This window comes from Osmerus mordax, chromosome 26 (assembly GCF_038355195.1).
Source record: "Osmerus mordax isolate fOsmMor3 chromosome 26, fOsmMor3.pri, whole genome shotgun sequence".
Lineage (NCBI taxonomy): Eukaryota > Metazoa > Chordata > Actinopteri > Osmeriformes > Osmeridae > Osmerus > Osmerus mordax.
Window position 1 is genome coordinate 8,654,700 of NC_090075.1, and position 23,055 is coordinate 8,677,754.

General features: G+C 43.0%; 2 protein-coding genes across 3 annotated transcripts in view; one reads left to right on the forward strand and one right to left on the reverse strand.

Annotated features, from left to right (window-relative positions):
• The first annotated feature begins 163 nt into the window (after window positions 1–163).
• Window positions 164–23,055, forward strand: part of camsap2a (calmodulin regulated spectrin-associated protein family, member 2a) — a 37,621-nt gene continuing 14,729 nt past the window's right edge. For both annotated transcript variants that reach the window (XM_067229701.1, XM_067229702.1), the window contains exons 1-4: window positions 164–466; window positions 4,049–4,308; window positions 12,675–12,836; window positions 13,737–13,820. In XM_067229701.1, the coding sequence (XP_067085802.1) occupies window positions 331–466; window positions 4,049–4,308; window positions 12,675–12,836; window positions 13,737–13,820 (642 nt within the window). In that variant the 5' untranslated portion in view covers window positions 164–330. The remainder of the gene's footprint in view (window positions 467–4,048; window positions 4,309–12,674; window positions 12,837–13,736; window positions 13,821–23,055) is intronic.
• On the reverse strand, window positions 18,167–22,785 carry hsd17b14 (hydroxysteroid (17-beta) dehydrogenase 14). The gene is made up of 8 exons (XM_067229416.1): window positions 22,771–22,785; window positions 20,739–20,817; window positions 20,521–20,634; window positions 19,644–19,750; window positions 19,476–19,543; window positions 19,224–19,320; window positions 18,944–19,089; window positions 18,167–18,215 (listed from the first exon to the last, which is right to left on the reverse strand). The coding sequence occupies exons 1-8, from the start codon at window positions 22,783–22,785 to the stop codon at window positions 18,167–18,169; spliced, it is 675 nt and encodes a 224-aa protein (XP_067085517.1).

Below are 23,055 nucleotides of genomic sequence, written 5' to 3' on the forward strand. Positions count from 1 at the left end.
ATCGGTTTGCGCGTAGAAGAAGTACTTAAAATGATGTTTTTTTTCTCCGGCTGGGAAAAAGATGCATCCTTCGGGACTAAAATTCCGAACCGCTATTCAGCAAACCTGATTTCAACTGGTAGCAGAATGAAAAATAGACCACAGGGAGAAAGGTTCATGGAATTCGTAGCATACTGACCATTTCAAAAGACAACACAGTAGTCTTTTATGAACGAAAAGTGAATTCAATAAGTCAAAATTGACACTTTTGATTCCATTGGAGGGATGACATCGGTTTGTATTGCTTCATAGTAGCATACTGTACTGTAGTTTTTAGAAGGCTGGTTTACAATGGGCGAAGTGATGGAGAACAAGGAGAAGAAGAACTGTCTTGCCCCAGCAATAAAGGCTTTTGAGCATTATGATTTTTCAAAGGCCAAAATGTGTTCTAGCATTAAATGGCTAGTGGCCAAAGCATATGGGCCAGGTAGGTGTTGTGTTTTCTTCTATTTTTCTAAATGCATGGTACGATAGCAGGTCAAAACACTGTATATTTAATAACAACTGTGAACCATTTATCCATTGCCTATTCACGACATTGTTGCTTAACTTGTCAAATCATTTAAATGTGTGCAAAACATTGGCCAACAATTTGAGGGGAAAATCAATACACAAATATTTCAAGCACCTAATTCAATTGGAGTTGATAAGTGGGAAAACTTACACCCCACAATATGGCACACACATGAACTAGGCTTATTTTAGAGCTCCACTCAAGAAATTACTGCTGCATGATCTTTACTGGTTGAGATGGGTGCATATAAACATGCAGGTGTGAACAGATGCCACAAATGATCTCATAACAAACTCTTGGATCATCACCCAAGGTTTAGCTAAACAGCTTCCCATTAGCGTGAAAGGCTTTACAAGGCATGTATTCTTTTAGGATTTTAATATATGCATCAGTTTGTTCTACCTGCATTTTCGAAAATCATTATTGTTAGGGTGAAGCAGTCAAACTACACTAATACTAAATCCAATACTATGTTATATGTTTTTTTTGTTGAGATGACCAATGTTTTGTATAAGAAGGCTACTGTAAAACTCAGAACTTTACCTCACTTGAATTGTGGGGGGCCAGGGGTGGTGATTGGATGTGTTCATCCATTATGTGAGTCACCTCAGCTCAGATGTTTTCCATCTTACTCAGTTGCTGTGAGCTATAGTGTGTCTCAGTAACATGGTGAAAACATAGAACTGTTCCTCCTCAGATTGATCCATAACATTGTCAAGGGCCAGGACCATTTTGTGGAGAGTAAATATAAGCATGTCATGGGGTGACTTTTGGGTTACTTGAATTATTTTCCATAAGGTAACCCCCTGAGTCTAATGTTTGGATCTCATTGGCCTATGGAAACCCTTTCCTCACCGTAGACGGTAGTTTTACCAAGGTTTCTGATCCGCAAGCAAGCTGGAAAGAGATTGCCACCTAAAAATCAACACTGTACCAAAATAGGCCTTATTCAAAACTTTACATAGGTTTAACACTGTGCTATAGGGTTGATTCAGTTGTCTAGCTTTGTTTTTTTTTGTCAGCAGTTTGCATGTTTAAAGAGGAATTGTGTTCTACTCACTGCTTGCTCGTTTTAAGTGCTCATAGCTCAGGATGAGTTTGCTTAGCCGCGGGATACTTATGATGTACACTATGGTGTTCACCCACTCATGCAGGAAAGACAATTAAGTCTGCACAGTGCTTTGATAAAGCCAAGCTGATGAAAATATGAAATGGGCTGTGCTCTTATGTCTGCACCATGTCTTTTATAGTTAGTTTCCTTACTGGTTGTCTTGTTAATTTGAGATTGATGTGGAAAAATGCCAAAAGGCTCAATAGCATGTTGATCTAAACGTTTTTTTTTTTTTTTACTAATAGATAATGCAGTGTGCAATTTGGAAAGCCCTCTTATTGAAACTCTGCCTTAAGCTGTTGTCCATAAAAGACCAACAGTACCGGTGGATTTGAAGACGATGTTGGCTATTGAGGACTTGCATGGTCCCCATGCACTCCAAATTGCGATGATCTTCCTTTGTAACTGAACTACAACAAGATGTCTTCTGGCTTGCTCTTCAGGGTCTGGATATGTAATCAAGACCAGCTGCTATTCATATACAAGTGTATGGATCGTAAACATCCCATAACAAAGTGTGGCTTGGTAAAAGACAACATAACACAATGTTGGGAGTGGTTTTTATTTTGTTGTATGATTCTCTTTTCAGACAGACTGAATGCCCTGCAGCTGTTGAGCCCTGCTTATTTTGCTTTCCCCCGCTGTATATCTGAAAATACAGAATTGCCAAACCAGACCTTCCATGCACTGTAGTTTCAATGAGGTCTGAATGAACTGGGGTGATTCCAAAAATACTGTCCCAGGAGGAAGAGCCAGAGCTCTCCAAGCTCCATCCTACGCTTCCTAAAATACTTTTGAAAGAAACGCACAGAGCTAGTGGGCATAGGCACACACAAAGACTGCTGAGTTTGGAAGGACCATTTCTACTGTGGATTTTTGGCTTATAGGTGTGCTGCCTGGGTCTATGATGATAACAGGTTTAGTACACTGTAAACCTCGGTAAGGGGTTTACTCAAAACTTGTGTGGAAACTGATGACATCAAACAATTATAACAATCTAATCTTTTAAGTAAATAATAACAAAAAACTATTATTGAAATCAATTCATAGATTGTATAAGTTATAACAAGAAATTGCTTAGATTACTTAAAAAGTTTGATGTAATCAGTTTCCACAAAAGTTATGAGTATTCTGAATTCATGGGTGAGAAATATTCATCTATTACTAAAAGCACTGACTTCATTCATCCTTTTTGCATCTTGAATCTTTTCACCATCATCCAACATCTGTCAAATTATTCTTGACTACACTGCAGTCTCCAACCAGAAAGATGTTTTGGGGGACCAGATATTTTCTCAACCGCATATGATCAACATTACATCACTGTTTTATGATTAAGTTCTAAAATTCTTGACTTCATTCAGTAATGGCCAATTCTAAGATAAGACCCTTACTGTAGTTGACTTTATTAATGAGCCAGGGAGTGCCTGTGTTATGAGCTGCTTCTCTCTCCGTCTGCCGTGACTCGCTGAAAGGTGTGAGGGTGACGGGGCGCTAAAAGCCATGAAGGCCTCTGCCACAGATTCACACGCTTAATCAAGCTTACAAACAGCTGGTGCTTTGTGTGGCACAGAGATTGGCATAAGACTGGTCTGAGTGGGAGCACTGTTGCTCCTATTTCTTGTCAGTCCCATTTTTGGAAGAATCAGGTTGGGGAGTTTTGTATTTAGTCAATGCCTGTTTAGGGCAATTTTTCAGCCAGATGCTGTTTCTTTTTCAGCTATCTGCCAAATGAGGAGGTGAATTGTTAGAAGTTTAGGTCTATGAACCACCACCATTCATACACAACGCACAAATACACACACGGAGTGAATCTGTCTTGTCTCTTTGAGGCAGCATACTGAGAGGGAAGTTCCCAAGAAGCTGGAAGCAGGAGAGATGGGGAAGGAAGATGAAACGATTGGGTTCCTCCTCTCCTCTAGTTTCCATAGTAACAGAGAGGTTCATCCATACATCTCTTTTCGAGATTATTTCGAGATTGTGTATGGAGAACTGAAATATGAACTAGACTCCCAATATCAGACACTGAATCAGGCATTCACCAGGGATATTAGTTTAGTGGTTAGAGCATTTGACTGCAAAGCAAGAGCTTTCAGGTTTCTTTGGATAAAAGCATTTGCTAAATGAATACATACTTATGTTTGGTGGTGGACTAGTGGCCTTTTTAAATATATAAAACCCCACAATACCAAGATTAGGTCAAGAAACTTGAATCATACTGCATGAGGACAGTATTAATTTGTGCTTGGATGCGATTTAACAATCTAGTTTTCCTGTGTTTTTCACCCCCTCTTTTTGCACCATCTCCCTATAACAAGGATAACACATAAAGTTAAATCAGATTAAATGCAATAATCTTTCCCTCACCTCTCTCCGTCCTACAGACAGTGTCCCGGCCGACTTGAAGGAGCCCTTCTATACAGACCAGTACGACCAGGAGCACCTCAAGCCCCCGGTGACCAACCTGCTTCTGTCAGCGGACCTCTACTGCAGGGCGGGGAGCCTGATCCTGAAGAGTGACAGCGCCAAGCCCCTGCTGGGCCACGAGGACGTCATCCAGGCCTTGGCCCAGCGCGGCCTTTACGTTGCTGACCAGGAGCGTCTGGTCACGGAGAGAGACCTCCGAAGCAGGACCCTCTTCTTGGTAAGGGGAGGAGAAGGGGGAAAGGGAAGTTCAGTGGGAAGGCCGGCAGCCATCTTTGTTGTTATCGCGTTTGACCATCTCGGTCTGTACTTCTTTCTAATGTCCGCTTTTTTCTGTTTCTCCTGTTGTGATCGTCTCCTCACACACTTTATCTCTATTTATCGCGCTGATGTTATCTTTTTTTCTCTGTATATCTCTGTCTTTGTCCGTTTATCTGTTAACTGTCTGTGTGTGTTTTTGTCCTCGTGGAGCAATGTGTCTGAGAGCACACAAGCGAAGCGACTCTACAAGGCTCTGTCTCGCTGAAATGAGAGGCAGTCATTATGCCCCGTCTCAATCACAATAGGAGGCCTTTGTCATTTGAGTGGTTCTCTATCATAGCATAATTATCAAACAGTGTTACAGTGTCTCTACAGGCCATTATTGACTGAGGCTTGCTGATTTTTATATCTTCCCTATGCAGATGGTACAGTTATTTAACCTTTTTTTCTACTTACTCTCGTTTTACATTGTGTTCCTTTTCCACTACTTCCATTACCATTACTACTCTTCACAACAATGATTTGCTTCAGTTTGCGGTTAAACAACACATTTTTTGGTTTTGCGTCATTTCTAAGCTTCAGGTTTGGTAGAAAAGATTTGACATTGACAAAAAGGCTGCTCAGGTGGAATGGGCTTTTGCATCTATTATTAAAGGGAGTTTCTATTTGAAGGTAGGGCTCAGTGGAGAGCTGAGGGCGAAGAACTGTCATCGCTCCCTCAGTTTGTGGAAAACACCTGCAGTGTTGAGATTCTCAACCGCATCAGAAGATTTACAGCTAGATATTATTTAGACAAGGAACATCATTATTTTGTCCCTAAGGAAATAGTCCAAAATGTCCTATACAAGTTTGTGTTTCGTGTTTATGGGAAATCATGAGCAAAATAATTATTCTTTTGTAGGGAGGAGAACCATTTTAAGTTGCAGTTGCTGCCTCATTTGCGGTTTCATGCAGTCTCATACAATATTGTCTTATGTAAGAGGCATTGTCACATTACCGAATTGAATAAGCTGGTCGAGAAAACCAAATGCAGGCCCCCCCCCCCCCTCCGTCTTTCTCTCTCATTCCCTTTCTTTGGCTCTATGGTGAAGACACTGGCTACAAATTGCAGCTGCCGCCCACACACACCCACACACATTCTATATTACTCATATTCTCTTTTACTCTTATACCTTTAGTACTCACACACACACACACACAAACAGGACATGTCAGACCTTAAAATAGCTTGTTTTTTTTATGACGCACTCAACCGCCCACATCCCTTGATGCAGTATACGATTTGCACTAATGATGGCAAAAAGTCATTACCAACAGGTGCAGAGAACTATTCCTTGAGTTTACACTTTCCTTATTTTACCGGTACATCATCCTCACGTATCTTTTCCTGCTCTGTAACAGGATGGTAAAGAAAAGAAACTTTGGTACAAAGCTTGACTACTCACTGCTGGGCAAGAAAAATGATGGACATGAGTGGTCATGCAAGCTGGGTATAATACCATCTTAACTCTGCCCTGGCACTGACCTAGGAAAAGCTTACACCCATCACATGGGGAGGAAGAGGACTATTCTTTACTGGTGGACGAGGAGTGGTGCATAATGTTACAGTTATCTAGTTTAACTCAGATCTTACAACCAACAGGATTAATATTTTTTTACTTCACATTGTCGAACCAGGAGAGGGCTTTTTGCCCTTCAGTAGCCCTTCTTTCCTCAGCTAGAAAGCACGCCATCCCCAGGGCCCACTTCTGTGTCTCTGAACCATGTGTCTCTCTTGTGAACACATTAATAAAATATTCAGTATATTGTAAGTAGTGAATAATGTTGACACTTACAACAAGTAATACTGACATTTATTGAGATTGTGATTTATTCCTGCTGAAGTTTTGGTTGGCACGACCCTTAATACATACAGCATATAGGGGTGGACAGCGTAGGCATGTGACTGCCATTGCCTTCAGTTTAGAGGGTTTGAAGTGGTCCCTGTGGCAAGATAAACAGTGTGCAGACCAGGTGGTTGGCGCATGGAAAGAGCGCTTTGCATCCACGTGTCATCATTAACAGACGGTGTATGTGTGTCAGTGTCCGCGTGTGTGCGTGCGTGCTTGTGCATATGCAAGACAGCGCGAGGCTAACCCGTGCACAGGGATTCACAAACCAGATTTATACTTCTACACTTCATGCTCATCATGATGGTCAGTGTTATCACTCTAAACAACTGTCTCGAACATGTTTAATATTTAATGGAGGCATAGTAAATAGGCTACAAAATGTCTTCCTGTCAGTACACTCTGATATATAGGTCTTTATCTAAACCACCATCACCATGGAGACGGCTCTGACTACTGTTGCTGATGTTTGGAGCCATAGATGGCATCCTTATTCTGGAATATACAGGACAGTGCATGTGTATGCCAGATATTATAGGCCTATATCATAGTCATTGGCATGGAGAGAGAGGTTATAGTGATGTTTTGTTTACATTGATAATGCCTTTGAATCTGTTTCAACTGGGTGAAGTGAAATGTGTCAATGGCCATGATATCGGTAATATGTAGCATTAGCTTAAATTGAATATTCAAAACAGCCCAAGTGTTTAGTTTCAAGCGTAGGTTTTATGTAAATCTGCGAAAAGAATTTAATATCCTGATAGTTTCCTCAGCACTTTGCAGTTCAGGCTCTAGTGTTTTGATATCTGACAAACCTTCTGCATGGAGAATATAAAACAGATGTCGTCTTTGTCGTATTTGTCGATGCATTAGTGAGAAACAGTTTACAAGGATCTTAACAAGTCAGCTGTTCTGTGAAACTGTTGCTCCTTTTCTTGTAACATGTTATATATGCAAATAAAACAAAATTGCTTCAGATAATTTTCTTGGCACAATGTCCCCAAGAAAAAAAATCTGAAATTCATATATTAAATGAATATTGACATAAATTCGAGCGTTTTTCACTGCTGTAATCGTATTCATGGTAACATGGAATTTACAGGCCTTTGCTGTGTCGGTCAGTAATCTGGTGCTGTTGTGACATCTTTCTGACGGCTCCCTGATGCCTCTTTTCAGCTCCTCTGCCCATGCGCCCTTGGGCAGCTTTGGAAACGACAACCTTCCGATACGATGCTCTGAATTCAGATAAAAGGTAGACCTTAGTAGATGTGATGTGTAGAACTCGAAGGTTGTCGTTTTGTCAGTGTAAAGATTCTGTGTCCTTACTGTCACTGCGCAGTTATGCAAATGTTCATCCTATATCATGAGCCGACATATCCAAAGGATGCATTTATTGCATTCTTTTTGGGTCTGGGTTTTTACAATATTTGACTGCTCTATAGTCACTCGCTGGATGTTAGTAGGATAAGAAAGATGTGTTAGGATGGTAATGAAAAACAAGAATTGCTGTCTTTTGTTTGCTTACTGAGGTGAATAGGAAGGCTGTTCTATTGATCCATGATGGACGAATAGATGGAGACAGGGGGGATGAGTATCGGTGTACCCCTCTTCTCTCCCGCGTTCTCTCTGAGACTCCTTTCCTTCTTTCCCTTCTCTTCCCTCCCTCCCTCTTTATCTCCCGCTGCCCTCCATTCCCGTTCCTACTGAGCAGCCATCCATCTCCATGGTTACTTATCGAGGAGAGGTGGAGGGGTGCGGTCGGTGTGGTGGAGAGGAGGTTTCTCTAGCTCGGAGGGGGAGAATTCTGAATAGCTGTGACCTATGCAGTCAGCCAATCAGACATCCAGTTCTATACAGCTAAGCCATTGTATCTCATTCCTCACTCACATTTAAATATGGATCTGGAACAGGCACCATAAGACTCTAAACTGACACGTACTTTCCCAAAATCTCAAAACCAGTCTCTCCCAGTCTTCAGTCCGTCCCCCTATACTGATCTGAGACACAATGATGGGTTAAAGCAACAATGTGAAAGAAAGCCTGTCCATGGTGCTTCTGTCTCTGGCGTGTGGAGATGCAGCAATGTGCATCCTTCACAGTGCCGAGGGCTGTTCACAAGAAGTACAAAATGGATGAACGAACTCATCACATTACATTTGAGCCATGAATCTGGACTGTGAGAGATGCCTCACAAATCCATCTGGATTATTAACCCAACTGTAGACCCAGTGGTGCTTCCCTTCAATATGGAAGAAATGTTAAAGTTGTATGTCTGCCTCTCTTTTCAATATTACAGTGTGTTCATCACTCATGTCTGTAAACAAACAAACAATAACTGTGGAATGAAGGTGAAGTTATGAGGTTTGTCCAAGCAGGTGCATGGTTTGTTTATTACCCTATGTTTCCGGTGTTCTACTCGTATTTCTGGGGTCAGATACGTTCTCCGCAAATTTGTATTTTTACCGCAAAGTATGTGGACTCTAAACTGCCCCAGGACCAAGGAAATCACAGAAGTGTACAACCACAGGGGATTCAAGTTCAAAGTTCATGAGTCGACTTGCCTGAAAGGGAGGCCAGACACTTTAGGAATGTCTGCTATTTCTTGGCATGACTTGCCCCTCAAACATGAGCAAATATTAACTTGTTTACTCTAGATGTCTCACCATATTGTTTCTTTATAGGGGTATTACACAAGAGTTTCTCCCTTTTAGACTTTTGCTAAGTTTGTAGTCTGCAGGGACTGATGCTCGGGATCCAATGGAAATCACTGTTCATAATCTTCCCACCAATCATTTTTTATTGTTGCCTAGGTCACTAATGTGGAGATTAAGTCCGATATTAAGATGGTTCTGATGTTAACCCATGTTCATTCATACTGAGGATAGTGTAGGTATCTCTTGGATCCTTAACTAATAGCATAGTAATCTTGTTGTACCCTCACTCCCTAACCATGAGATAAAGAGTGATGTAGTTTTCTCATAGACCTTAGACTGTACAGTCCTTGTAAAGACTGTAGAAATCAGAGCAGAGGATTTAAGATATATCAGCTATGCTCAGAAAGGATTTTCTCAAACCAGTCTCATTACTGTAAGAAAATGAAAATTCAAGATTAAGATAGATGGATAGAGGTTGGTGTAGAATTCTCTCTTTTCATAGCGGATTCATTTTATTTTCCCAAGATCTTCTGTTTCGTGCTGAGAGCTTTTCAGTGTCAGGCCAAGTTGGCGAGAAGTTACCTTGCGTAGGACAGATTTCATTTTTAGACATTGCATCTCTCTGTTAGTGTTTTTCGACACATGGCAATGCACTCTCAGACGGAGCTCAAGCCACCACTTTTAGTGCTGAAACAATTTAACATTTCTACATACATAACATTTCATTGCAACTTTTAGATTAAAGAATCATGAACAAGTGTTACATAATACTGGACTGGAATACACTGCAAGGACTTTTGGGGAGCTTTGCTGCTTACCTGAAATATAATGTCCCTGTGACTTTCAAACCCAATCCAATTTAAACCTCTTGATTTCAAGACCTCTCATAAGCAATGCCGCTAATGGAACAGACTGAGAGCTACCATGTGCAGACCAGCTCATGACGTAAATGAGCCGTACTGTATGTGGCTTATTATCATGTGTGCAATTATTAGCTCTTTCCTGTTTACTCAAATCTAACCAGGTTAGCCTGCTCTCTCAGTACATTCAACAGTTGCATCTGACGTTTGACAAAACGGTCAAATATGAGAGGGAAAATATCACACAGATTACATGTTTATGTGTAAATAATTGCCTTTATCGGGTTCTGTAAAGGAGAATTCAATGGAGGGTTTATGCCGTGCTTTGTGTCTGTCAAGGCTTCTCTGAAGATGTACCGCTCTGCCTTAAGCTCAGGGTATTTCGTTACCAGGAAATAATCTCTCAGATACACAGCAGTGATTATGTGCATAGCAGCCAATAATTTTTATAATAATAATGCTGTCGATAATTAAAATGCATCTCTTTCCTTAGGAGAAATCAATATGAACCTCATAGAACTAATCAGATTAAATGAGAGAGCAGAATGTGAAAAGGCCAAGAAAGGGTGTTGGTGCTAACTATGGTAATGTTGCAGTAGTAATGGGGAGGTTGTTACATTATAGCTCACTATCTGCTTTCACATGGTAACGACCAGTTTGGCACAGTGATGTCACGGCGTGTGTTCCTGGGGGAAAACGATTCTTCTGAGGTAATACTGTAAGGTAACTTACCGAAGCGAAAGAGACTAACAGACTCCATCTCTCTCCCATACACTCACTGCTTCTTCTCGCCTCCTCTTCTCTATATCTCTTGTTCCATCCCCTCTGACTGTCCTTTTCAGGTTCATGTGACATTTAGACAGTCATGTGGTCTGAATTGTCACTTTCCTTTTGCTGGAACTGGCTCTGAGTTGATTTGCACCTGGTTCATTCAAGCAAAGTAATTCATGATACTGCAATACATAGTATTGTATTCTACTCTATTGAGTAGACTCAATAGACTCCCTAAAAAGCTGATAATTATGAAGAAACTGGTTAGGTGCTTGTATTCCGGGCTCCATTGACCAATGGGACATGAGTGTTTTAGTTCAATATGATGTGATGTGACTGATAAATATATAACCAAGTACTGTAAAATCTGTACATGTTAACACCCATACTGTGTTTCAAACAACAATGTTGTTACATACACAGTAATACAGTACCACATGTTGTAGTGTCATACACTTTCTTGTATGCCTGTTTTCTCTCAAATATATTTACAGAATTCCAGTATAAAAAAAGGTTACTCCATCCATAAATATTATTATACACACTTGCTGTAACAAAATGTGTGTATTTTCTTGTCATTTGTTGTCTCTGCAGGCCAACAAAGGATATCAAACCAATATATTTTCACCAATGCTCTCAAGGCAAGGAAACTAGCCCTCTCAGTTGAAATTAGTCCTCTGCTGTTTATTTGCTTCGAGGTTGCCAAGTTAATTTCAACTGTGTCCCTTTCACATAGCACAGTGTGTGTGTGTGTGTGTGTGTGTGTGTGTGTGTGTGTGTGTGTGTGTGTGTGTGTGTGTGTGTGTGTGTGTGTGTGTGTGTGTGTGTGTGTGTGTGTGTGTGTGTGTGTGTGTGTGTGTGTGTGTGTGTGTGTGTGTGTGTTAGAGGCAGATGGGGAGGAGGCTGATATGTTGTTTCCCCAATGTTTGGATGCCTGAAATTAAGGCCAGCCTCATATGTCTCTAGAGTATGTTATTAAAAGGGGAGTGATGAGAGAAGGGCGATGCGCTTGGAGTGTTTGTTTGGGTGTAGAGTTGCCAGGTTGGAGCCATACGTAATTACACGGTGCCACACAGGCTAACTATTAGGATCCTCAAATAGTGAATTAGCCTGTTCAGTTCCACAGATTAAGATCATATATTTGATAATCTCCTCATGGCTGTGACCAATGTTAATGGATTGAACTACACCAGAATTACACCAGGCCGAAGTTTCTGCTGTGCATACATTGGGGCCTTTGTACTATAAGTTAGAATGCACCCATTTTAACTTCAAAGGTACTCACTGAAAAGTCACTTGTTGAAAAGGTTTAGGCTGATCTGTAAATTTGAGGACATCGACGTCTTCAGTTTAGCAGACGGGAGAACACACAGTAACCTTCAATGCTCTGTGATTATAGGGCAGGGATGCCAGCATCACTGTGTTTTGTCATTACAATGGATTGAAAGCGCTATTCCAGTATGACAGTGGCAAAGTCCTGACTGAACTTGTGGACCCAAACAAGGCAGGAAGTGCTTTTTTCTATCACCTTCCTATCACATTTTATCCCATGCTTGGAAAGAGAGTGTGTGTGTGTGTGTGTGTGCTTGGTGTGTTGTTTCTGGAGGACAGAGGAGCATATGTGAGTTTTTGGTTGGGGCTGGTATATATGTGTGTGCATGTGCAATAGCTACAGCACATTTTCTATCGGCAGGCAACACAACCAGGCAAGGCCTCTTGCTACTCCCTCTCATAAGTCTGAAATTGGGTTGTGCAACAAGGGACAGACAACTTGTTTCCAGGGCAACAGCCACCAGGGAAAGGGCAATGAGACAGACAAGAAATTGAGGGGGAGAGAGATTGAGAGACAGAGAGAAAGGGAGAGAGACATAGAGAGAGAAATACCTCATGTTTCACTTGTGAGGTGGCACCCTCTTAATGTCCTTTAAAACGTCTAAATACTCACACCAAACCAACTCAGTATGACCCACCCACATTTCAAACACTCCTACGTTCGTGTTTAGTATCCACACTCTCACACTATCCTTGTAGACTTCAGACCCACCAAAAAACACAGAGGGAAGAGCGCTAGCAAGACTCGCAATAAGAACCCTGTACTGGAATTACAACCTTAATTACCCCAACGTGCTAAGAGCCCGTTTCCTCTTGCAGAGCGCCCACATGGCGATGATCGACACGCTGATGATGGCGTACACGGTGGAGGCTGTGAGCCCGGAGAAGGTGACGGCGTGTTTGCGAAAGCACTGCCCCAACGACCCCGACATCGACACGCCCTGTAGCACGGAGGAAGCCCTGGCTGTCTGGATCAATAAGGTCAGTCACAAAGACTCGAGCAAGAGTTGGACCTCGTCTTGTTCACATCAGGGTGCTTCATATCTTTTGTAAACGGTTTTAAGTGCTCTTTGGTGTAAGCGCGTTCATTCCAGGATATGTCTGTGAGTGGATTCCATCTAGTGTGTGTGAATGTGTGTATGTATGTATGTGGGTGTGCACGCGTGTTAGCATAGCCCCACCTCTTTACATAAAAAGGCCCGGTTTGTTTACATTCCTTTGCTGGTAACACTGGACTGCGGCCAGCTAGAGACTGGAGACACACACATATATTACTGTTTTCTCTCATGGGAGTGGGTACATGTGCATAGAGACATACAGTACAGATAGTCTGACCAGTTCACAAATGCATATTAGTCTGGAACCTCTCAGTTCATTTTTTATTTCTAAGGGGCATTAGCAACAGGCGCAGATATGACAAGAGCAACAAAACGTCATCTTGTTTTTTCTTGTATTAAACCCGCCCCATATCAGATGAACAGTTGTGATTGGCCTGACCAGATTCTGGTTGTGAAGTCTGTTTAAATGGTAGGGTGGCCAGACCCATCTGCCAGAGAAAATATAACATGAGCTGTCAGATTCATCTGTTTCTCAAGCTATAGTACAGACACATTAACACATTAAGGGAAGTCAGATGGCTGAGCGGTTAGGGAATCGGGCTAGTAATCAGAAGGTTGCTGGTTTGATTCCTGGCTGTGCAAACCAAATGACGTTGTGTCCTTGGGCAAGGCACTTCACCCTACTTGCCTCGGGGGAATGTCCCTGTACTTACTGTAAGTCGCTCTGGAAAAGAGCGTCTGCTAAATGACTAAATGTAAATGTAACACATAAATCATTTTCTGACAGAATTTTTATGAAGCAGTTTGATGGTTGATTACACAGGTAAACGAGTATCTGAAAGAAATCATCGTTCAGGAGCAAAGGAAGAGAGAAACACAGAGCATTGAGTCTGCCGGGAGTCCACGGGTGAGTATTTCCTAGTAGTTTCTCTCCTCTCCTCCCCTCTCCTCTCCTTTCCTTCACTCCTCTCCTACCCTCTCTTCTCCTCCCCTTCCCTCTCTTCTCCTTCCCACTCCTTTCCTTCCCGCTCCTCCCCTCTCTTCTCTTCTCCTCGCCTCCCCTCCCTTCACCTCTCTTCTCTGCTGTCAGCATTAGCAATCCAGTCAGTGCAGATTGACTAGCACGCATCGCTAATGTGATTGACAGTCCCATTTGGTTACGATGGGAGTGCTTAGAAACCCTTCATGGATTTAAGTGGATGAACTACATCAATCACATGCACAACTGAAATAACTAATCTTCTCCAAGCGCCTCAGAAAGAAGGAAAACCAAACCTCAACGTTGACATGTGTACAGTCTGTGTGTCCGTGTGGCTTAGCAACATCTTGTAGCTCATTGTGAGGTTGCAAAATGAAATCATATATATCAGCATCAGACAGACATATATGTCTGATGCAGCTTCTCTACAAAAGATAAAGTGCATTGAAGTTGTTTTAACCCTCGTGCTGCCTTTGGGTCACATGACCCAAAGGTTCATAAAGAACCATCGTTGTGTTTACCCAATTTTACCCAATACAAAAACAAATAAAAATAATTTTCTTTTAACCATTCCAATGTGGGGGGTCTGAGACAGCCCGACAGTTAAAAGAAAATGCTTCACTTTGTTTTTGTATGAGGTAAATTTGTCGCAATACGACGGTGGGTCACAATGACTGATGGGTCAGAATGACCCGAAGATAACACAAGGGTTAAAAGCGCGTTACAGAGCAGTTCTTTCAGCAACATCTCACACCGGTCACTCACACACACACACACACGGGTCAGAGACTTTCGAGAATCAAGACTTGTAATACCTTACTGTAGGTGCATGCCCTTCCTGTTTGTGTGAGTGAGTGTCCGCCAATGTCCCTTTTGCATTTGACAATGCCATCCTTGGTATCGTCATAGACTTGATTGGTCTTGTTATGTTCTGACAGGAAGGTGCAGGGGTTGATCCGTACACCCCCAACCCCTCCCTCATCCCCCACCGTAACTCTGACACAGCAGAACTGTCAGGGCAAAAAATATGACATGATGTCCTTCTCTCCAGTCTGTCGCTCTCCCCCACTCATTGGTGGATTTAGGCATAGGCAACATGGGGGCGGGGATTGCCCAGGGAACCATACAAGCTAAAAATGCCACTATCTCCCCTTCAAAAAATCTCCTCTCCTTTTCCCTCCGCTCACCCTTCCATGGGACATGCCACAAACGAAGTCACCGTTTCTTCCAGTAAGCTTATTATGTCACAACACCTCTGGTGACCTCTCTTTGTGGAGGAGTTAGGGCTCCATATAAATCTGGAGAGATATAACACACAGTCCAGACAGGCAGTGTTACCGCCCAGAGGGGCTCCCCTTGCCCCAACCCAGCTTGTGTGTGCCTGCTCAGACCTGGAGCCAAGAACTCCCCACTGACAGGGGCCTGAATGACGCATGGTGTGTGTGTGTCAGACAGATAGATCAAGTGTATGTGTGCTCACGTGCATGCTGCTAGATGATGCAGCATGTGACTGTTTGTTCTCATGCAGTTCTTAGCGAGCAGGTTTACAGTGTGTGTGTGAGTGAGTGTATGTCATCTACCATCATTTTGTGGCTCTTTTTTTTTTTAAGTATCGGTTCAGGCACTGTTTAGGCACCGGAACCGTTTAAAAATTATGGATTTGGCACCGGTATCGTAAAAACACAAATGATACCCAACCTTAGTGTGAGTGTGTGCGTGGGTGGGAGTGAGTTAGCGTGAGTGTAAATGTGTGAGAGTTAGTGTATGTGTGGGACATCGCCTCCCCACCCTGTCCTCGGGCCGTGCTCCCTGTTGTCCCTGTTTGATGCTGATGTGACCTGTCAGACTCCAGAGGCAGCTCTGAGTGCCACGTGCCTGAGCAGAGCACAACTGTCCCAGAGTGCCCCCCCCCCAGAGAACCAGGCACTGGGGGTACTGTAAGACCTCAGTTGCACAATATCAGTGTGTGACAGGGTGCTGTAGTTACCCCTTGACAAGTTGAGAAACAACAAATGAACTCAGCTGGTATATTTTGAAAACCATGTCTAGCTGAGTTTGATGACGGTGCCCTGAAAGTGGTTGAGCTACTTATGACAAAGAGCAAACTATTCAGTGATATGAATGCTCTTTCACTCCACTGCACTTATACTGTGTCATCTACGGACTGCCTTATTTCAGAAAGATTTTCAATTTCTTCAAACAATTAAACAATGTGCCTAGTCATAGTACCCTACTTTTGTCCCTTTAAAGGTAAATATCATTCATAATCTCAAACCTGACCATCCAATCAGACATTACTTTCAACACCCAATAGGCTACTAACTTATAATTTTCCTTCAAAGTAGCACTAGAACGCTTTTTAACACTGCAGATTTGATTGGCGGGGCCTCTGACTAGCCAGAAAGGCCAAGCAGCAGCCGTTGCTAAATTGTAACACATGAGGACACTTCCAACCAGGGGCGCAGGTGTCATTATACATAAATGTCCCACACACTTTTTACAGCTAATCTGTTAGCTGCCCCCCCCCCCCCCCCACACACACACACAACCACACACTTTTCATTAAGAAAGTCATATTTAACGCCCGCATCCTCAGTGGCCACAAAAGCTGTCCCACCCAGCTTTGAAAACATACCTACGCCCCTGCATCCTGCACCTCCTGCCCTCTACAGATCTCCTGTCTCTCCCTTTCTTCAAACACTGTCATTTGAATGCCATCTCGGCCCCAGTTCCTCTCAATCCCACAAACATTCACACTCGTTTGAACGGGGGCGGGGGGGGGGGGGGGGGCGGGGGGGCAAGGGCTTCACTGAGGGACACACACACCCACGAAAAGACAGATGTGCCGCAGTCATCGGAACGGGGAAATGCTGAAGGGGTCAGACTGGCTTTTATTTTAAGCTTCTGGGCTGTAGCGCAGTTTACCAAAGGTACTTGTGGTCAACTTAGAGTCCCTGCTCAGCAAAGTTGGGGCTCGGTAATCCGTTCTGATGGCAAATCTGTGTGGGGCTTGATTAAATATGTCTGGTTTGAGGATAAGAGAGGGAGTATGGACGCATGATTGGAGTTGAGGATGGCGGGATAGTTTGGGAGAAAGGATAAGGGTCTTTCTTGTTGGGCTTTTCTTGGTCAGGGCTGCTCAGCTTTAGCCTTGACTTAAACCTGTCCTGGCCCTGTTGCAGACCCACCTTGGCATGGTAGGGGCCCGCCAAAGATAACTCCTTAAGGAGTTAACCCTTGCCCCATAACGTGTACAGACAGTAGGCACAGAAGAAAGACCAAGAGGTACAGTCAAGGAGGGAGGGGGTCATGGCCGTGGCCAACACAGCATTTTACCAGTGCTTTACAACTTTACAACTGGCTCTGGAACCAATCGTCACTCCTAATGCCTAAACCTCACCGCCAATCAGAGGCAAAGTGGGGAGGGGTTTACAAACCCATCTTACATCATCTAGTAGAAACTATTTTTATACAATATTAAAAATGATGTCTATTGGATGTGTGTTAGCTTTACAGTAAGTGATGGTTTTGACGCTTTTGATAAAAAATTAAGTAGTTCATCACAGGTGATGTATGATGTATGCCAGGGTTCCCCAATTAGATTTCCAAAAGGGCCAAATTTGGTCAGGCATGCCAAGTAGCGGACTGGCCATCGGGAGCACCGGGAAAGGTTGGACACATTTTCCCAAACTTTTAACTGATACTGTATAACAATCTAAAACCAGGCTAAGAAACGTAAGGGGCTGAAAAATAAGAGACAAAAATACATCATCTTCACTAGACAAGGTTTTACCAATTGAAAAACGGCTGTTTCTTTTACGTAAAGCTCAAAAAACTATTTTGCGCTCAAATAAAGGCGGGAAACTAATTTAAGTTGTTTAGTCGGATTCTGTTTGATAGAAATAACGTAGGAAATATAGACTATTTAGTTTAAACGTTTGGTGAGTCAGGTGGCTGAGCGGTTAGGGAATCGGGCTAGTAATCAGAAGGTTGCCGGTTCAATTCTCGGCCGTGAAAAATTACGTTGTGCCCTTGGTCAAGGCACTTCACCCTACTTGCCTCGGGGGAATGTCCCTGTACTTACTGTAAGTCGCTCTGGATAAGAGCGTCTGCTAAATGTAAATGTAAACAAGATTCAATATGTTTAGTCCAAACATGTAGTTTGCATACGGCGATAAACCAGGTAACTGTGCGTTAATGTTTGTTTTTGGTTAAGGTAAATAATCGACGACAGCAACCTATCATCATAAAATTAATTTTATTGACTGTCAAAATCACATTTTATTGAATGACACAGTCTCGCGGCTCTGTGGATCTAGGTTACTATCAGAGTCTAATAGGGGAGAACTGCCACTCTCGGGAAACTTCCGGGTTCTGAACTGGTTGCAGTTCCACTCTAGTTCCATATGAGTGCGCTAACGGGCGAGTGCAGAATGAATGGAGGTCTATGGAGTTATACCCCTCAAAATCCACTTTTGTCAGGATATACTTTTTTGTCTAGTAATTTTATTGTTGAATTCGAAAGGAGAAGCAAAACAGATACACACTGCGGGTGTTAGATTTTTCTTGACTTTTTTAAGACTTTTTTTGTCTTAAAAAAACTCCCTGTCAATACACATGCTAGAAAGAGTTTTGGCTTGCTAATGTTGTTGTTAATGTTGCTAATGCTCTGACATTCTGGTTCCACTTTGGATGCCATCAAGCGGGATCTCTGGTCGTACTAAGTCCTTCAGTAACCAATCAGCATTCATTAGCAGAATGATAGCGAGTTATGAGCAACAACGACTCACCCTGTAACAAATCGAAAGGACATAAGTACTCGTTCATTCAACTTTTGACCTATAATCCATGTTGAATATGCAAAAACTACAATAAAATCTGAGATTTCTCAACGACAATCAGGTGAAAGAGACAAATTTAGCTGTTTAGCTCCACAGACTCCCATTCATTTTGCAATCGCTCGCGATCACCCCCGTTGGAACTGCAACCAGATTCAGTACAATGGGGCTTAATAGGGAGTTGACAGGCCCTCCGTAGATGGGCTCTGCTACTATCTTATGGGCTGACTCTTGAATCCATAGTTGAGCTCAGCTCCCCCACTCAGGAGCAGATCTATCCCTGTACAGAAGGTGGCGTCCGCCGCCAGAAACAGCGCCGCCAGCCCGCTCTCAACCTCGGTCCCCATCCGACCAATAAGCTGTAGAAGGAAAGGTGCAACGTGTTTGAGCGGAGGCATCGTGCAAGTTAATTATACCATTAAAAAAATAAACCTTTATTTCTTTCAACCTTTCAGTTCCGAACAAAATAATCAGAAGAAACTCCGAAACTTGCCTGGGCGTTTTCTCCCGCTCTTATCGTAGCTGCGGCGTCCGCTGTTTGACCTGCCAGCTCCTCCCATAGTGGCGTCATCACGTTACTGGGAGAAATACTGACAGCGACGGCAGATGGGGAGGAGGGGAAATATAGAGAAACATTCCCGAGAAGACGCAGAAAAAGATTCTGAATCAAAAAAATAAAGCTGCTCAAATATGCTAATAAATTGAGTTAATCATTGGGTTTTGTTACATTTCGACATGTTCTTACCAGTTGACTCTGACTTGATAGCGACTTTCATCCACTGCCATAGCTTTGGTCATAGCAACGATCGCCCCCTTGTGGATTAAAGTAGACACCCCCCATGCAGCTGCAGATTACGGTTTCAAAAGCCAGACAGGAGATCAAGATGTAATGGAATGTTCACTATGGAATCACCTTGGTGGCTACGTAAGGTACAGCATGCTTCTGGCCTATGAAGGCCACCAGGCTGGATATGTTAATGATGTTCCCCTGGCATTCTCGCAGATGGGGCAAAAGGCATACTGGGAGGCAGGGGATATATCATCACAACATTGCGCTCTCTCTAGGCCGCAATATGCTTCTGCATCTCCGTTTACGGATGGGCGGGCACACGGATACGCACGGATACGCACGGATACGCACGGATACGCACGGATACGCACGGATACGCACGGATACGCACGGATACGCACGGATACGCACGGATACGCACGGATACGCACGGATACGCACGGATACGCACGGATACGGACGGATAGACTGCGTTTATGGTTCTCCGTAGGCTGTGGGTGCTGAAAACAATTCACCGCCAGAAGAGTAGGTGGCGCAACATTTTTTTGTAAATCGTCGTGGAGTGTTTATTTACCTAGGTTATCGAGAAGTCGGAGCAAATTTACAAATTAGCCGTTTCATCAATAAAATACGCACATTTTCAGCAACTACACTGCCCATTTCTCGTCACATTTTAATTCAGATGCTGATTTACATGTACTGTAAAATTGTACTGCTGAAATATGAATTGTGAAAACTTACAGCAATGGCGGTCAAAGGATTCAATCACAGCCAAGGGGGTCTCCGTAGCTCTCCGTCGCTCACGATGGATAGTTAGAAAATTCAGGAGGTGCACGTCGAGCTCTCCGGGGCTCTCCGAGGGCTGACGGAGAGCTCATAGAGGGCGTTCCTCGGAGAAGAGGGCGTTCCCATGTGTCCGTTTTTCGAAAAGAAAACGCAGAAGCATATATTCTCTCTCTCTCTCTCTCTCTCTCTCACAGACACACACACACAGACAGACACGTTAAAAGGTGAATAATGACTTTAGACGTCAGGAAGTAACTGATAAGGTTTAGGTTGAGGAGATATCTAAACTCATCTGCTGTCGTTTCATCCGTGGTTTTGTGAGGCGCGTCTGAGGCAGGGAGAACATACATGTGCGTCGTTATCTACAGAACGCTAAACTCAAGAAAGAATTCTTCAATTATAACACTGTATTTTGAATCTCCAAATCAATGCGGCTGTACTTAAGCCATCCGGCATTGTTGACCAGACAGTCTATCTGACCATATTGCTCAACTGTCACAGTAATCATTCGCTGTGAATAGGAAAGTAGATTAAATGGTCAGGAGCATATTGGTAGTTTATTTGTGATAGATACATGTAAGAACTTTCTATTTGCATGTGCTGATGAATTTCAAGATATGACAGTCAGGTCGCTATTGCAGAGAAGCAGAATAACCTGTCAGGTAAGGCAGTAACTCTAGTCCTAAATGGATCATGCTCACAACGGCAATACTGAGTGTTAGTTTGTACCGTCTATTATTTTCGAAAAATAAAAGTTTTGGAAAAAAAACAGAAACTTTTTTGCGTCTGTTTTTTTTGTGTCATTTCACATGTGGATGTGTTTCATACGTGTCTATGCGAGCATTTCACATATGTGGATGTGAGTTTTCAGTAGTCTGCAGGGCCTTGGTGGAGAATCGGGGGAGTTCCCAGTGGGCCGCTTCACTTTTGGGCCGGTCGAGGACTTTTTTGTTGTTGACATTTGTCACGTTAGTCTATCTTCTCAAAGTAGGCTACACACGTTCCGCATTCTGACACCTCAGCCCCTGCATGGGTTGTACCATGTGAGGGAGTTCTCCCCTCCCAAAAAGAGTTGGTTGGGTCCATAGCGCGTCTTTTCCAAAAAGTTTTCTCAGATAGGCTACCGATAGCTGGGACGGGCGGCCCTACCGTAACGAGACGCGTCAGGGAGGATGGATGGGAGCAGGGCCAGAGTGATGGCATCACAAGACAAGGTTTTACCAATTGAAAAACGTCTGTTTATTTTACATAAAGCTCAAAAAAGTATTTTGCGCTCAAATAATGGCCACAAATTTTCGGTTGCGCGCTTTGCGCGCTCGCATTAAGTGTAGAAGTGCCTATCTTGCATCACATCAGACCCATACATCCTAGGTTGGGGCAAAGCTCCGAATGTTTACAACGTCTGGCTCCGTGCCTGATTAACACTCGGATCGTTAAGCAGTCTCAAAAATGGTATCAATATAAAAAAATAATACAATCCCTTTCTGTAATCATGATACCCCCCAGAAATGTTCACTGCACCCACATTCAAAGCAGGCTGCATCCGGCCCTGTTTGGTATACAAAAAAAAGGGCCGGTCTTGGGGCTGAAACTCCCGGGCTGAAAAGTGGCCCCACTCCGGCCCTGGTAGTCTGAATGCGTGTGTGAACATTTCATATGTGAACGTACAGTATATCAAATCTTGAACAAAAATGACATTACCCTAGTAGATAAAGGAGTCAACAGATACTATTGTGAGCTACTGAGTATATCAGTGTCATGCATGGTTGGATGACTTGCATTAGCATTCAAAGAGCTACTGGGCTATTCAATCAGCAGGAATGCTACAAGTGACCTTTTGATCAGCCAGCAACTGACTCCAGTTCCTGGTTCATCTCAGGTTTTTCCATAGAGGAAGGAGTGTTCATGTTTGAAATATTTAAGTACAGCAGTTAGCGCCCAGTTGGAGTGGTGCTTAAAAAGAGAAGTCAGTCCTCTTTGAAGAGTTTTTTTAAGTGCAGAAGACTATCCCCAACCCCCTCCTGAAAATACATCAAGTATTATAAAGGAAATTCACTGTAGTCAGCTTAAATTGTCAGTGTGGGACAGAGTTTGGCGCCTGGACTAACACACACATACACACTTTATTTTGCAGGGCAGGGGGTTCTGTGTAATTTTGCTGACCTATTCTTCCCCCTATTGAGGTCAATTCCTGTCAAGGATCTTCATCTTAGCTTTTGGTGCGCTGTTCTTAAGAGAAAATCTACTTGATGGAACAAGCCTCATCTGACGGGATAATCCCTCACTTTCTTGTCTTTCATTTTGTCTCTCCTCCCCCCTTTCTTCCCCTCTCTGTCTCTTTCTGGTCGGCTCAAGTCCCCCACCAAATGGTACATGAAATTAGTCCCTGTAAGTCAGCCGACCTGCTCTGGGTTGTTCTCTCCCCTCTTCCTTTTTGCCTGTCTCCATAGTAACTGTCTCTCACCGTCTGCATCGCCATCAACACGCTTCACGTGAACATGTGGTTGTGGTTATTCATGAGGCTTGTTGTTGAAATATAGATCACTACAGATCCTTTGTGTTACTGTTTAGGTCATTGCATGTGGCTAATGCATGGAGATCTTGTTACATGGAATTTGGTTTCGAGTTACTTTATCAGTGAGACAACACATTCCAGTTATCCATGTATGAGTTGCACGAGTCCTCGTTATATTATTTATATAATAATGAAAATAATATAATATTTTCACGTGAACAATCTCCTTCAATG